This window comes from Sapajus apella, unplaced genomic scaffold (genome assembly GCF_009761245.1).
Source record: "Sapajus apella isolate SASKATOON/1434 unplaced genomic scaffold, GSC_monkey_1.0 scaffold22, whole genome shotgun sequence".
In the NCBI taxonomy this organism is placed as follows: domain Eukaryota; kingdom Metazoa; phylum Chordata; class Mammalia; order Primates; family Cebidae; genus Sapajus; species Sapajus apella.
In genome coordinates this window covers 15,507,637-15,520,830 of record NW_022436962.1, presented here as the reverse complement: position 1 = coordinate 15,520,830, position 13,194 = coordinate 15,507,637, and the positions used below count along the sequence as shown (strand labels likewise).

The following is a 13,194-nucleotide window of genomic DNA, read 5'->3' as shown; positions in this document are numbered from 1 at the left end:
GCAATGATTGCATTTGATGTCCTGGATAGAGGCCCACAGGGCTAACTTCTGCCTGGTCGGTCACTTTGCCCACTAGCCTGCTTGGGCCTCTCCAGTTCAGCCTGTGCCGTTCCAGGCCTGCCTGAGCAAGGCCCTAGTGTGCTGGAAGCCACCACCCAGCAGAGGGACCAGCTGCATTCTCTGGGCCCTGCAGGTCATCTCTGGTCATCACAGTGATCCGAGGGAGGACCTGGAACCAGGGCACTCACTGCCGCTCAGGGGCCAGGCTTCAGCAGTGGATTTCCAGCTTTTTGGAGATTGGGGCTTGACCAAGCAGCCTTTTGAAGGAAGCCAATGTAAAGGGTGAGTTTGCTTTGTTCAGACCCTTGGGTGGCGGTGGTGAGGAAACCTGCTGGAGCAGGTGCCTGAAGGTATGGGCTGAGCGTCTAGACATCTTGGGTCCAGGATAAGGCTGAGGCCTGGGCCAGACCTTAGGCCAGATGACCTCTGCACAGCCTGTATCTCTAGGGACCTGGTCTGCTGGTCAGACCCCTCTGCCCTGCTCTTCTTTGAGACAGTCAACTCCATCACTCACCCTCTGGGGCATTTAATTCTTGGCAGTCTGGTTTTTTTTTTGTTTTTTTTTTGTTTGTTTTTTTTGAGACAGAGTCTTGTTCTGTTGTGCAATGGCATGATTTCAGCTCACTGCAACCTCTGTCTCCCAGGTTCAAGCGATTCTCATGCCTTAGCCTCCCGAGTAGCTGGAATTACAGGTGCGTGCCACCGTGCCTGGCTAATTTTTGTATTTTTTAGTAGAGATGGGGTTTCACCATGTTTACCAGTCTGGTCTCGAACTCCTGACCTCAGGTGATCCACCCACCTCGGCCTCCCAAAATACTGGGATTACAGGCGTGAGCCGCCGCAACCGGCCCTTAGCAGTCTTATCTCAATGGTTTGAAATACAGAAGCAGTACCACACAGGAGAACCTCATTTCTTTTTCTTTTCCTGTTACATGGCATGAGGGCTTCCCCATCTGCAAGCTAGGAAGGCTCTCTGTCCCAGGCCCCAGGAGCTCAGAGAGGGAAGGGTACTGATCAGCATTCTGGGGTGCAAGGAAACACCTTTCTTGTGAGAGAGCAGGGAGGGGCTACACCTCTGCAGAAGGAATTTAAATGTGGAGAACTTCACAAATTACACCCATATCAACAACCAAGCACCAATGCAGACCAGGCATTGAGCTTCCTGTTGGGGATACTGAATTGGAACTTGCAGGGACTAGCTAAGAACCCAACCCCCTGCGCTCTCCCGACATCCTCCCTCCTTCTTCATTCCAGGGTGGCACATGGCCCTCAGCTGGGAGGAGGCCTTGACTCTGCACTGGTGCCGGTTGTTCTCAGGTTTGCCCAGGACAGAGGGGTTTTGTCTTCCAGGATGCAGGACTTTCAGTGCTAAAATCAGGAAAGTCCCAGGCAAATTAGAAAGTTTGGTCACTGTAGGAGAGTGTCCTGGGCCCTCAAGATGCTCCTGTTTGAAGGAGACAGGCTCAGCAACAGGCAATCACAGCAAAGCAGCTGAGTCTAGGCTAAGGGGCTTACACAGGAGGGAAGCCTTCCTGGTACAGGTGCACCTAGGCTGAGTCTTAAAAGCAGGATATGAACCTTCAGAGAAAAGAAACCATTATAAAAAGACACAGGAGCAGGGGACACACGAGGCAGACACTTCGGGCCTCCCAGGATCTAGTGAGGCTTTCTTCAGGCCCTGCAGACCTCAGTGATGCAGATTCTCAGGCCGGCCTGTGCCCCCTCCCCTGGGGTTGCACCCATCCTTTCTGGAACCCACACAGGCTGCCAATTTCTTGCACACTGTCCAGGCTGGCTGGCAGCCTTTGATGTGCACTCAGGGAACTGGGCAGGGTTAACCTGGGAGGGGTGGTGAGCCTGAGACCACGAGGGAAATCTGCTTTCTTGGGCGAAGAGGTGGGTGTGGGGCAAACAGTGGTGTTGGAACGTTCCCAGAGCCTGAATTTGGAGACCTTGACCCACTGCAGAAATCTGTGCCTAAGGAGTGGAATTCTAGCCACCCTCCCACCCCCATATTACATGGTGATGTAGGGAGTGGTGGGCACGTAAGTCAAAGAAGTCAGCTCTCAGCTGTTCCCAAGGACTTGGGCACCATTTGTATTTATTTGTACATCCTGGTTTGGAGCAAAATGTCCTGGTACAGGCAACCTTGGTTGCATGAGCAACTTCTAGAATTCTAGGCCAAAAAGTCCTATCTGATAAGTTCTAGCCATGTTACTCTTGGGTGCCCATCAAGCGCTCATCTTCTTGAGCATGACCCAGAGGTTCACCTTTAGACTCCCCAGCCCTGGAACACATTATAGGTCAAAGGTGGTCCTCAAAAAGGATCAGAGTTCTCCTCACGATGACTGATAAGGCATAAGGTGGTATCTTGATGTGTGCCTGAGCCTGTCTGTTTCACAACTTCCTGAGCAGCTCACTATAAGCACTGTTGCAAACCATGTTCTAGAAATACTGAATCATAAGCGCTAGGGGTGGAATCAACATTTTGAACAATCACCTTAACATATTCTGCTTAATGTGAAAATTCTCTCTTGGGGGAAGTTACAATCTATTTTAATAAAATACAAGCATTATGTCAAGGAAATTAATCTCCGCTGTAAAACGTCCAGGATCTGTCTAACACACGTTTCTCAGCCTCAGCATGAGTGAGATTTCAGACCAGATGGTTTTGTCCTGTGCATTACAGAATGTTGACCAGCATCCCTGGCCTCTAGACGCCAGCTGCACCCTGCAATCATGACAACCAAAAATTTTAAAAAATGTTCCCAGACATTGCCCAGTGTCCCCAGAGGGAAAAATCTGCCCCCTCTAACAAAAGGGACTTCCTCCTAAAATCTGACCTCAGTCCAGCATAAGGAGGGTGCCTCCCTGTTCTTGGAATGACCTCCACCAGGTTCTGCCCACGCTGACCCCGGCCCTCCTCACCAGTCTCCAGCTGCACATGCGCTGAAGCCAGTTCCCACCCTCACTCCGGCCCTCACTCCCGCCGGGTCTCCTGGCTCCCTTCCCATCACCCGCCCTCACACCTCATCACTCTCCATTCCTGCCCCATTGCCTCAATGCCTCCTGCCACCCAGCCCCGGCAGACTATGGGAGAGCACAGCCCACCCACTTCCGGGGAGTGCTGATGGGGCTCCAAGGAGATGGCCTCAGGGGAAGAATTCTCCTTTTGTAAAAAATGGGACGTTTATTTTTGTTTTGATTATAAAGTGAACATGGTCATGGCTGAAAATCTGACAATTACAGAAAAGCATAAAGCAAAGGTTGCACAAATTCCACTGCCCAGCCAGCCGATGCTGACATCTAGGAGGCATCCCACTTTGGTTCTTACTGACCCCTGGTGTGAGGGCAGGGGTCCCCGGCTAGACAGAACCCCTGACCAAGGACAACAGGAGGCATTCGCTCTTCTAGGGTATCTGTTTTATTCGTATCTGGGTGGCTCAGGAGCTCCAGGCGGCCTGTTTTTCAGGAGATTCAGCACCTAGTGTCTTCCTGCCTCCCTCCCAAGAATCTGCTCCTGCAGGTGGAACATCAGAACTCGTCCTTGATGTCAAAATGGGGCTGGTCTTCAGGCTTGAAGTCCAGGTTGGGGCTGCCGTCCTCATTGAGAATTCTCCGGGCCGTGTAGCCGACAATGGGGTATTTGGCTTTGTACACTTTGGTGAATATGTCATCCAGGGCCTCCAGCTCCTTGGCTGTGAGACCGGTCTTGGGGAGAAAAGCCCAAGAAAGACAGGGGATGGGGTAAGTGGATGGTGTCTGGCACTGGCCTTGCTCCATCCCTGCCTTGCCCTCCCACATCCCTAACACAAGAGAAAAGATATCTCAACAAACCAAATAATGGACAAATGACCTAAGAGACACTGCTGTGTGTGTGCTGGGGCGGGGGTCATATAACGTAAGGGGAGCAATGCTTCATCACGCTTTGCGGTTTGACTGATCAGGGATGAAGGACTCCAGAGAGCACCATGACCATGCTGGGGCGGGGCGGGGCGTGCCATCCTGCCTCTGCATTCCCCTCCTCCCCCGATTAATCCTCCCTCTCTCTGCACTGCTCCCATTACTCTGCATCCCCTCCTCCCCCCTGATTAAACCCCCCTCTGTCTACACTGCTCCCATTATACATTTGGCACCTTCCCCTTTCTTAAGTTCTTCATTTGTTTTTGTAATGCTGTGGCTTATGAGTTTGGCTCATCTCAATTTATCTCAATGTCCGTTTGATGTTGAATACAGTTGGGGGAAATTCCAGCTTTACTGTTGGGACTATTTAGACCTTGAATACGTTTTTAAAAAAAATTTATTTGAGACAGTCTCGCTCTGCTGACCAGGCTTGAGTGCAGTGGCGCTATCTCGACTTACTGCAACCTCCACCTCCCAGATTCCGGCAATTCTCCTGCCTCAGCCTCCCAAGTAGCTGGAATTTCAGGCACGTGCCACCACGCTCAGCTAGTTTTTGTATTTTTAGTAGAGGCACGGTTTCTCCATGCCGGCCTGGCTGGTCTTGAACTCCTGATCTCAGGTGATCTGCCCACCTCAGCCTCCCAAAGTGCTGGGATTACAGGCATGAGCCACCACGTCCAGCCTAAAAATTTTTTTAATACTGTTTTCTCCTTCACAGAAATATGAGCATAGAGGGAGCCCTTTCTTCCCAACCCAGTTCATCCACGAAGCTACCAAGCATGGCAAGGGGAATGGGTCTCAGAGACTAACAGCAAGGCTGTAAGGGGCTGAGGGGACGGGGTGGCAGGAGCAGACCCTAAGGAGCATTAGACTGTAAAGCAGGTTGAGGCCAAATTGTGATGATCATTGAGTTGGATCACAAGTTCATAGGAGTTTGGACTTGACTCTAGGCCACAGACAGCCACAGAAGGTTTCTGAGTAGGGGTGACACAGTCGGATAATCTATTGCAAGAAAACGGCTGGCCACCACACCAAGCAGACTGAAGGGCAAATGGGCTAGTTAGGAAGGCTTGCTCTTGCCCAGAGGAAAGAAAAGAAAGAAAAGAAAGAGGAGGGGAGGGGAGGGAGAGAGAAAAGAAAGAAAGAGAGAGAGAGAAGGAAAGAAAAGAAAGAAAGAGGAAAGGAAAGGAAAGAAAATAAGAATGAGAGAAAGAAAGAATGAAAGAAAGAAAGAGAAAGAAAGAAAAGAAAAGAAAGAAAGAGAGAAAGCAAGCAAGCAATGGACAAGGAGGTAGAGCATCTTGCCAATGGGTTATATAAGCTGGCTCACAGTGTCATGGGTGAGGTCTGCAGGATCCAAGGACATCTTAGCTACCCCTCTAGTGGAGTCCTTCCCGGTTAAGGCATTGTAGGGGGCTCCTCGTCCATAAAACTCTGTAATAGGGAGGAAGGAAGAGACATGAGCATGGGTTTACATGCCACGTAACCAGGCGCCTCCACCTGGGGGGCTCCCAAGGGCCTCACCCAGTCCTAAAAAAGGCTCCAGGCCCACGGAGAAGCAAAACAATGGTGACATAAAGTCCAGTAAGCCACCCCAGCAATTAGGTTAGATGCCACTCATTCTAAATGTAGAATAAGTCACACATGGAGGCTGAGTGGGGATTTTCAGAAAATACAGAATGACAATAGTACCCCCCAACCTCTTTTTTTTTTTTTTTTTTTTTGAGATGGGTCTCACTCTTGCCCAGGTTGGAGTGCAGTGGCACGATCATGGCTCACTGCAATCTCCACCTCCCGGGTTCAAGCGATTCTCCCACCTCAGCCTCCGGAGTAGCTGGGACTACAGGCAAGCACTACCATGCTCAGCTATTTTTTGTGTACAGATGGGGTTTCACCCTGTTGCCCAGGCTGGTCTTGACCTCCTGAGCTCACACGATCTGCCCACCTTGGCCTCCCAATGCGCTGGAATTACAGGTATGAGCCCCTGTGCCTGGACCCCTCTCTCGTTCTTTTTTTTTTTTTTTTTAAACATAAGTGTTAATACTGAGAAAATAGTCTCTTAAAAATATTAAAGATGCAGGCTGGGCGCAGAGGCTCACACCTGTAATACCAGCACTTTGGGAAGCCAAAGCGGGCAGATCATTTGAGGTCAGGAGTTGAGCCCAGCCTAGCCAACATGGTGAAATCCCACCTCTACTAAAAATACAAAAAATTAGCTGGGCATCTTAGAGTACCCCTCCATGATGGTGCATGACTGTAATCCCAGTTACTTGGGGGCTGAGACAGGTGAATCACTTGAACCCATTGAACCCAGCAGGTGGAGGAGGTCACATTACTACACCCTAGACTGGGCAACAGAACGAGACTCTGTCTCCAAAAAAAAAAAGATACAAACAAGAAAAATGTTCCATCTTCTTAAATATTGGTGGAAGCCAAGTCTATTTCCATTCAGCATGTTTGTTATCAAATAATAGATGAACCACTACAAAACTACCTCCAAGATACTATTTGTAGTTACATTAAATAGCACTAAAATGTTCTGTAATGTTCTATAATGCCAAGTCTTTACTAAAGAACACTTCTCTCATTGCTTCAACTAGGGTAAACCATCATTTGAACTTGATTCTACCCAGGCAATGGAAAGCCATGGAAGGAAGTAGGAGTATGTCATAATCAGGGGGAAAAAACGCTGCTGAAGTAAAATACTGACAAAGGTTAACTCAATCTGCTCATTTAAAATAGAAGGAAGGCCGGGTGTGGTGGCTCATGCCTGTAATCCCAGCACTTTGGGAGGCTGAGGTGGGTAGATCACAAGGCCAGGAGTTCAAGACCAGCTTGGTCAAGATGATGAAATCCCATCTCTACTAAAAATACAAAAATATTAGCCGGGCGTGGGGGCAGGCACCCGTAATCTCAACTACTTGGGAGGCTGAGGCAGGAGAATCACTTGAACCCGGGAGGCAGAGGTTGCAGTGAGCCAAGATCACGCCACTGCACTCCAGCCTGGGTGACAGAGCTAGACTCTGTCTCAAAAGTAAATAAATAAATAAATAAAATAAAATGGAAGGAAAAGGACTTGCCCAACATTCCCTCCCTTTCCTCACACCTCCAAGTGCTGCTCACTCTGGCTTCTGTGCTCCCTGGAAATAAAATTCAAAATGCCACAGCACTTACCCTTTCCGGAGGTGACATCAAACACCACTCCCTTCACTGCCAAGTAGATGGGCTGATCTTCCTAGAAAGCAGGGGAGAAGCTGTGAAGAGGAGGGAAGAGCTGGCTCTTCCAGTGTAAGTTAGTAAATTCTCCTCCTATCACAAGCTGAGCAAAGAGCAGGGGGTCAAGTCCCAGTGGCCTTCTGTTAAGCCTGGTCCTTGGCAAGCTCACCACCTGCCTGGGCAGCATCACGCCCACACACTGGAATTTGGAAAAGTCATAAAGTCTCATGACAAGAATGTGGCAATCCCCTTCTTTATAAAGAAAATCAGGGACCAGGTGCAGTGACTGACGCCTGTAATCCCAGCATTCTAGGAGGCCGAGGCAGACAGACCATTTGAGGTCAGGAGTTTCAAGACCAGCCTGGCCAACATGTGGAAACCCCATCTCTACTAAAAATACAAAAATTATCTTGGTGTAGTGGCACACGCCTGAATCCCACCTTCAGGAGGCTGAAGCTAGAGAATTGCTTGAACCCCGGAGGCAGAGGTTGTAGTGAGCCAAGATCGTGCCACTACACTCCAGCCTGAGCAACAGAGCAAGACTCTTGTCTCCAAAAAAAAAAAGGAAAAGAAAAAAGAAAACAAAGGAACTGAAGCAACTTAATAGAGATGAAAATTCAAAAGAACAGTAAATGATGAATTACTTATCAGTCCAAATTTGCTTTCTTCTTTATCAATGTACATACACAGATGTAACTGATATGAGCGAGATCTATTTTATATTTTGCTTCTTATAGGTAACATTCCTTCATATAAACATTGCCACCAAAATGACTGTAACTTAAACAGCTCCATGGGGACCCATCTTTTTTTTTTTTTTGAGATGGAGTTTCACTCTTGTTGCCGGCTGGAGTGCAACGGCACAATGTTGGCTCACTGCAACTTCCGCCTTCCGGGTTCAAGCGCTTCTCCTGACTCAGCCTCCTGAGCAGCTGGGATTACAGGCACCCGCCACCATGCCCGGCTAATTTTTTGTATTTTTAGAAGAGATGGGGTTTCATCATGTTGGCCAGGCTGGTCTCAAACTCCTAATCTCAGGTGATCCACCTGCCTTGGGCTCGCAAAATGCTGGGATTACCGGCATGAGCCACCACACCTGGCCTGGGGACCCATCTTATATTAGTGATATCGTGTACTTATTTGTTTAGGTAGCTTTCTATTTTGGGCATTTGGGTGGTTTCCAATCCTTAGAACTATAAATGGTAGCATTATGAATACTATGTTTCTATAAATTACTTTCTAATTTGGTGACTTATTTCATTGAGGCTTTTATTTAAAAATTTCTCTCCACCCAGTCAGTGCATAGGAAAGTGACCTATTTCAATATATGGAATTCCTGGGTCTAAGTATATGAACAACTTAATCACTGTTTATATTTTATTAGTTTGTCCTGTGACAACATTAAGCCATTTGTAGTGCTAGAGGTATGTAAGCAATGCTGTTTCCCCACTGCTCTACTAACAATGGGTTTTAGACTCTTTTATGGCTCTATCGGCAGACATAAAATGTTATCTCCGAATTTCCCCACCAAGAGTGAATAACACAGAAACAGATAGGATGACTTTTCTAACTTCCATCAGGTTGGGCTCAGGCTGGGACGATGGGTACAGTCCCAAGACACGCAAGACCAGATCTCTTTTGTCTTGGTGCCATCAGAGGTGCAAGGGCATCAGCCAGGTGGCTCACAGCACAGGCGAGGGTGGGAGTTGAAGCTGGCTCCGCAGGAATCTCAGGCTCTGCAAGCACCTGCTGCTTGGCCTTCTCTTTAGTTGGGGAGCAGTTTAGCTTTCTTGCTCTTGTGGAGCTTACAGTGAAGGGTTTTCATGACCCCGTTTAACAGACAGAGGAACTGAGGCTCAGAGAAGCTAAGCAACTTGCCCAAGGAAACACACCCGACTGCCTCATAACCTGTCATATGAGGGGCCTGCTTCTCTATCTGTCATATGAGGGGCCTGCTTCTCTACCTGTCACATGAGGGTAATACTTGCCTCAAGGGAATGCTGAGGACAACCGTGAATGTAGCACCTAGCAGACAAAACACAGGAGTTCAGCAGAAAGTTGCCTTTTATTATTCCCAAACTGGCCCCTAAAGACAGGTTCTAGAGGACTGCCATTGACTCTGGACACTTGCTCCACCTCACCCAACAAGGGTCATTTGAAACGGCCTGTCTTTCCTTCACCGGAAGTCCTTGTTCCTCAGTTTATATATTTACATAATATAAACTGAGTGGTGTTATATATTTACATCAATTTAAAAAATATATTACAGCTATCATTTAACACCAGTATTTTGTCATACTTCCATTCTGTGGCTTTTTCCTTGATATTTCTTTTATTTTTTTTCTTTTTTGAGACAGAGTCTCACTCTGTTGCCCAGACTGGAGTGCAATAGCGCAATTTCAGCTCACTGCAACCTCTGCTTTCCCAGTTCAAGTGATTCTCCTGCCCCAGACTCCTGAGTAGTGGGGATTACAGGTACATGCCAACATGCCCGGCTAATTTTTGTATTTTTAGTAGAGACAGGGTTTCGCCATGTTGGCCAGGCTGGTCTCAAACTCCTGACCTCAAGTGATCCACCCACCTCGGCCTCCCAAAGTGCTGGGATTATAGGCGCGAGCCTGTGCCCAGCCGATACTTATTTTCTATGTGCAAAGAGCCATATAAATATAACAGTCACATACATAAGATAAACAAAAACATGCATCTTATTACCACTCTTTTTTTTTTTTTTTTTTTTTGAGACAAAGTCTCACTCCTTTGCCCAGGCTGCACAATCTCGGCTCACTGTAGCCTCCGCCTCCCAGGTTCAAGTGATTCTCCTGCCTCAGCCTCCTGAGTAGCTGGAATTACAGGCATGTGCTACCACACCCGGCTAATTTTTTTTTTTTTTTTTTTTGGTATTTTTAGTAGAGATGGATTTTCACCATGTTAGCCAGGCTGGTGTAGAACTCCTGACCTCAGGCAATCCACCTGCCTCAGCCTCCCAAAGTGCTGAGATTACCGCTTTGAGCCACTGCGCCCAGCCAACACTCTCCTTTTTTGGGGGGTGGGGGGATGGAGTCTCACTCTCGCCAAGATGGAGTGCAGTGGCACGATCTCGGCTCACTGCAACCTCCGCCTTCAGGGTTCAATTCTCCTGCCTCAGCCTCCCGAGTAGCTGGGACTACAGGTGCCCACCACCATGCCTGGCTAACTTTCTGCATTTTAGTAAAGACAGGGTTTCACCATGTTGGCCAGGATGGTCTCAATCTCCTGACCTTGTGAACTGCCCGCCTCAGCCTCCCAAAGTGCTGAGATTATAGACATGAGCCACTGTTCCTGGCCCACTCCCCTTTTTCTAACAGTAAAATCTTTATCTCCTCCTTAAACTATATATACCCATTTTTTACTACAAGCTGCAAGAGGTTGTCGTTCAAGTTTTCAATAAGGAAGAACTGCCCTAGGGAGGGCATAGGCTTAGAATCAGACAGGTATGAGTTTGAATCCTGACTTTTTATTTACCAGCAGAGAAACTGTTGACAGGTTATGTAGACTCTAAGCCTCAGTTTCTTCACCTGTAATCCCAGCTACTCAGAAGGCTAGGGCAGGAGAATCGCTTGAACCTGGGAGGTGGAGATTCCAGTGAGCCAAGATCGTGCCACTGCACTCCAGCCTGGGCAACAGAGTGGACTCCGTTTCAAAACAAAAAAAAAAAACAAAAAATCAAAAAAAACCAAGGGTCTTTTCTCAGTCCTCATCTTGCAGTTTTGGCACTGCTGCTGTAACCTCAGTGGTGAACTCTCTCTTTCCTTAGATTTTGTGCCAGTGGTCCCAAAGACCATCAGGTCAGTTGGAGAGTCCCCAGAAGGAGGATTCCAAGAACTCAGCATACAGTCTACTCACAGCTGGGAAGGAAAAGGAGGTAGAATCTAAGTGAATCTACGTGCAGGCTTCCTATGCTCTCCCCTCCCATGAGGGGTCACACAGAGCACACACTTCCCCCCCCAACAAAATTGGGCAATGTGTGCCATCCTTCTGGCAGAACATTCCTCTGCTAGAGAAGCCCATTAGACTCAGCACCCAAGGTTTTCACTGGAAGCTGGTCACAAAGGGAACCCTCTGCCTAGCAAGTTCAGTGTTCAGTGCTACCCACACCATCTGTATATACAGCCCAGGCAAGTGAGCCACCCATATTGGGTAGAGAAGGGTGAGAAATCCAGACACCAGACAAGCCCCACCCTTGCAAGCAGGCTTTTCTAAGGACAGCAGGCCTGCCATGTTAACTCTTTTTTGCACAGATGCCCAGACTTTGAAGCATCTGGTTCCCTCTGCTACCCCCAGAAAGGCACCTCTTAACATCCTCACATCCCAGTCATGTCTCCCTCCCTCCGTGTCCTCACTGACTGACTCATGGTTCTACTCGGCCTCTTCACAAATGATGCCCAAACTGGCATCATTGCCTAAGGGCTAGGTTTCTGATACCCCCTTGCAATCCTAGTCCATATAAATCCAATTAACTCAGGAATTAGGGAGACCAAGCCAGAGGGTTTTGAAATACATAGGGCCTCTTCCTGCTCTACCACTAACAGGGGGCAGGTCTGTTTCCTTATCTGTAAAAGCAGGAGATATGTTCCTGCCAGCTCTGAAATGCTATGGCATTATGACCTCCCCTAGTTACGTTCCCCTGCTCTGCATATAGTATCAGGCCCCCTGTGTTCCTTGTCATGAGCAGCATCTTGTTTTCACACGACACAGCCACCGTACTGGTCCCCACCAACCCAGGTGGACAGGTGGTTGTGAGTTTTCTGGACGCCTCTAGACTATTGATTGACGTGTGTAGGTATGGTGGGGGGAGATCTCTAACCTCCAGTCCACCCTCTGCGCTGGCTTCCAGCTTTGGCTGAGCCCCAGGACACAGGGCACTGCAAGTGCGTTTGAGGAGTCCGATGCAGAGGAGGACTGGGATACAGGGGCAGGAAAAGGAAGTGCAGGCAAAGACGGGTTTATCCCAGGACCTTCCCCAAGTCCCACCTAACCCAGGGAGCGGGCTCTGCTTCCCTCTCTCGGTCCCCCGCCACTCCCCACTATGCGTGGGCACAGTAAATGCCTCGGCTGATGCTAACATGAAAACCAAAAAGTTCTGAGGTCTGCACGCGGATCATCAACGTAAAGGCAGCTAGAGGGGGAATTTCCCAGGGACCGAGGGGGAAGCTCAGGGTGGGGTGTGCGGGCAAAGCCTGGCGCTCTGACTGTTGAGGACTCGCCCTCACCCCTCGGCCATCTGTCCGGGCCTGGAGAGAGGAGGCCCAGCGGGCCCGGGCAAAGCGCGGAGCCAAGGCTCCGGGAGGGGCGCCCGCCGCGGGCCGCGTGTCCCCCAGGCTTCCTCAGCCGCGGGGGCCTCACAGGTCTTTGCCCGGCTTGCCACAGACCGGACGCGACCCCGGGTACCTCGGCCCGCGCCGCCCTCGCCTACCTCCTCCCCGCCATAGCGGGCCAGCTCCTCCTCGGTGAAGAGCCGCACCGGGGGCCCCCGCTCGGCAGGGCGCGGCGTCTGCCCGGCCCGGGCTGTGGGCAGCCCCGGGGCCAGCGCCAGAACCAGAGCCAGCGCTGCCAGCGGCCGCAGCCGCCGGCCCGGCGCGGGGCCCGCCATGGTGAGCACGCAGCGCAAAGAAAGAGCAGCCAGGGCGGTGGGGCCGAGCACGCCCGCCCAGCGGCCCAGAGTCCCGCCCAAGCCCAGAGCCGCCCCGAGGGCGGGAACCGAGAACCCCCCGACCTCCAAGAGCCTCCTGCGCCCCGGGGTGGGGCCGGCTGGGCTACTCGGGCTGCGCAGCTGGAAACCTGGGAACTGGGATTTTACCCCTGACTCCAAATCCAAACTACAGACTGGAAGTTACCAAAAAATGTCACAGCAGTTCCTTGATCGAGTACAAAGATGACAGAGCCTGACATACCAGCACCTAGGAATGTATATTTCTAAAATAGGACCTCAACTGTATTAATTCGCTTTTATTTTTGGCTGATTTTTTTTCTTACTAG

General features: G+C 49.8%; 1 protein-coding gene across 1 annotated transcript; it reads right to left on the bottom strand.

Annotated features, from left to right (window-relative positions):
* Positions 1-3,227: 3,227 nt before the first annotated feature.
* Positions 3,228-12,858, bottom strand: NENF (neudesin neurotrophic factor). The gene is made up of 4 exons (XM_032289175.1): positions 12,632-12,858; positions 7,138-7,198; positions 5,294-5,397; positions 3,228-3,771 (listed from the first exon to the last, which is right to left on the bottom strand). The coding sequence occupies exons 1-4, from the start codon at positions 12,806-12,808 to the stop codon at positions 3,595-3,597; spliced, it is 519 nt and encodes a 172-aa protein (XP_032145066.1). The 5' UTR covers positions 12,809-12,858; the 3' UTR covers positions 3,228-3,594.
* Positions 12,859-13,194: the final 336 nt, after the last annotated feature.

Bases quoted from the DNA above. Each gene is read 5' to 3' on its own strand.
- NENF (XM_032289175.1), bottom strand. From the start codon at position 12,808: ATGGCGGGCCCCGCGCCGGGCCGGCGGCTGCGGCCGCTGGCAGCGCTG. The intron at 7,199-12,631 runs GTAGGCGAGGGC...CCTGCTTTCTAG, and splicing joins CCCGCTATGGCGGGGAGGAG to GAAGATCAGCCCATCTACTT. The intron at 5,398-7,137 runs GTAAGTGCTGTG...TCCCTATTACAG, and splicing joins TGATGTCACCTCCGGAAAGG to AGTTTTATGGACGAGGAGCC.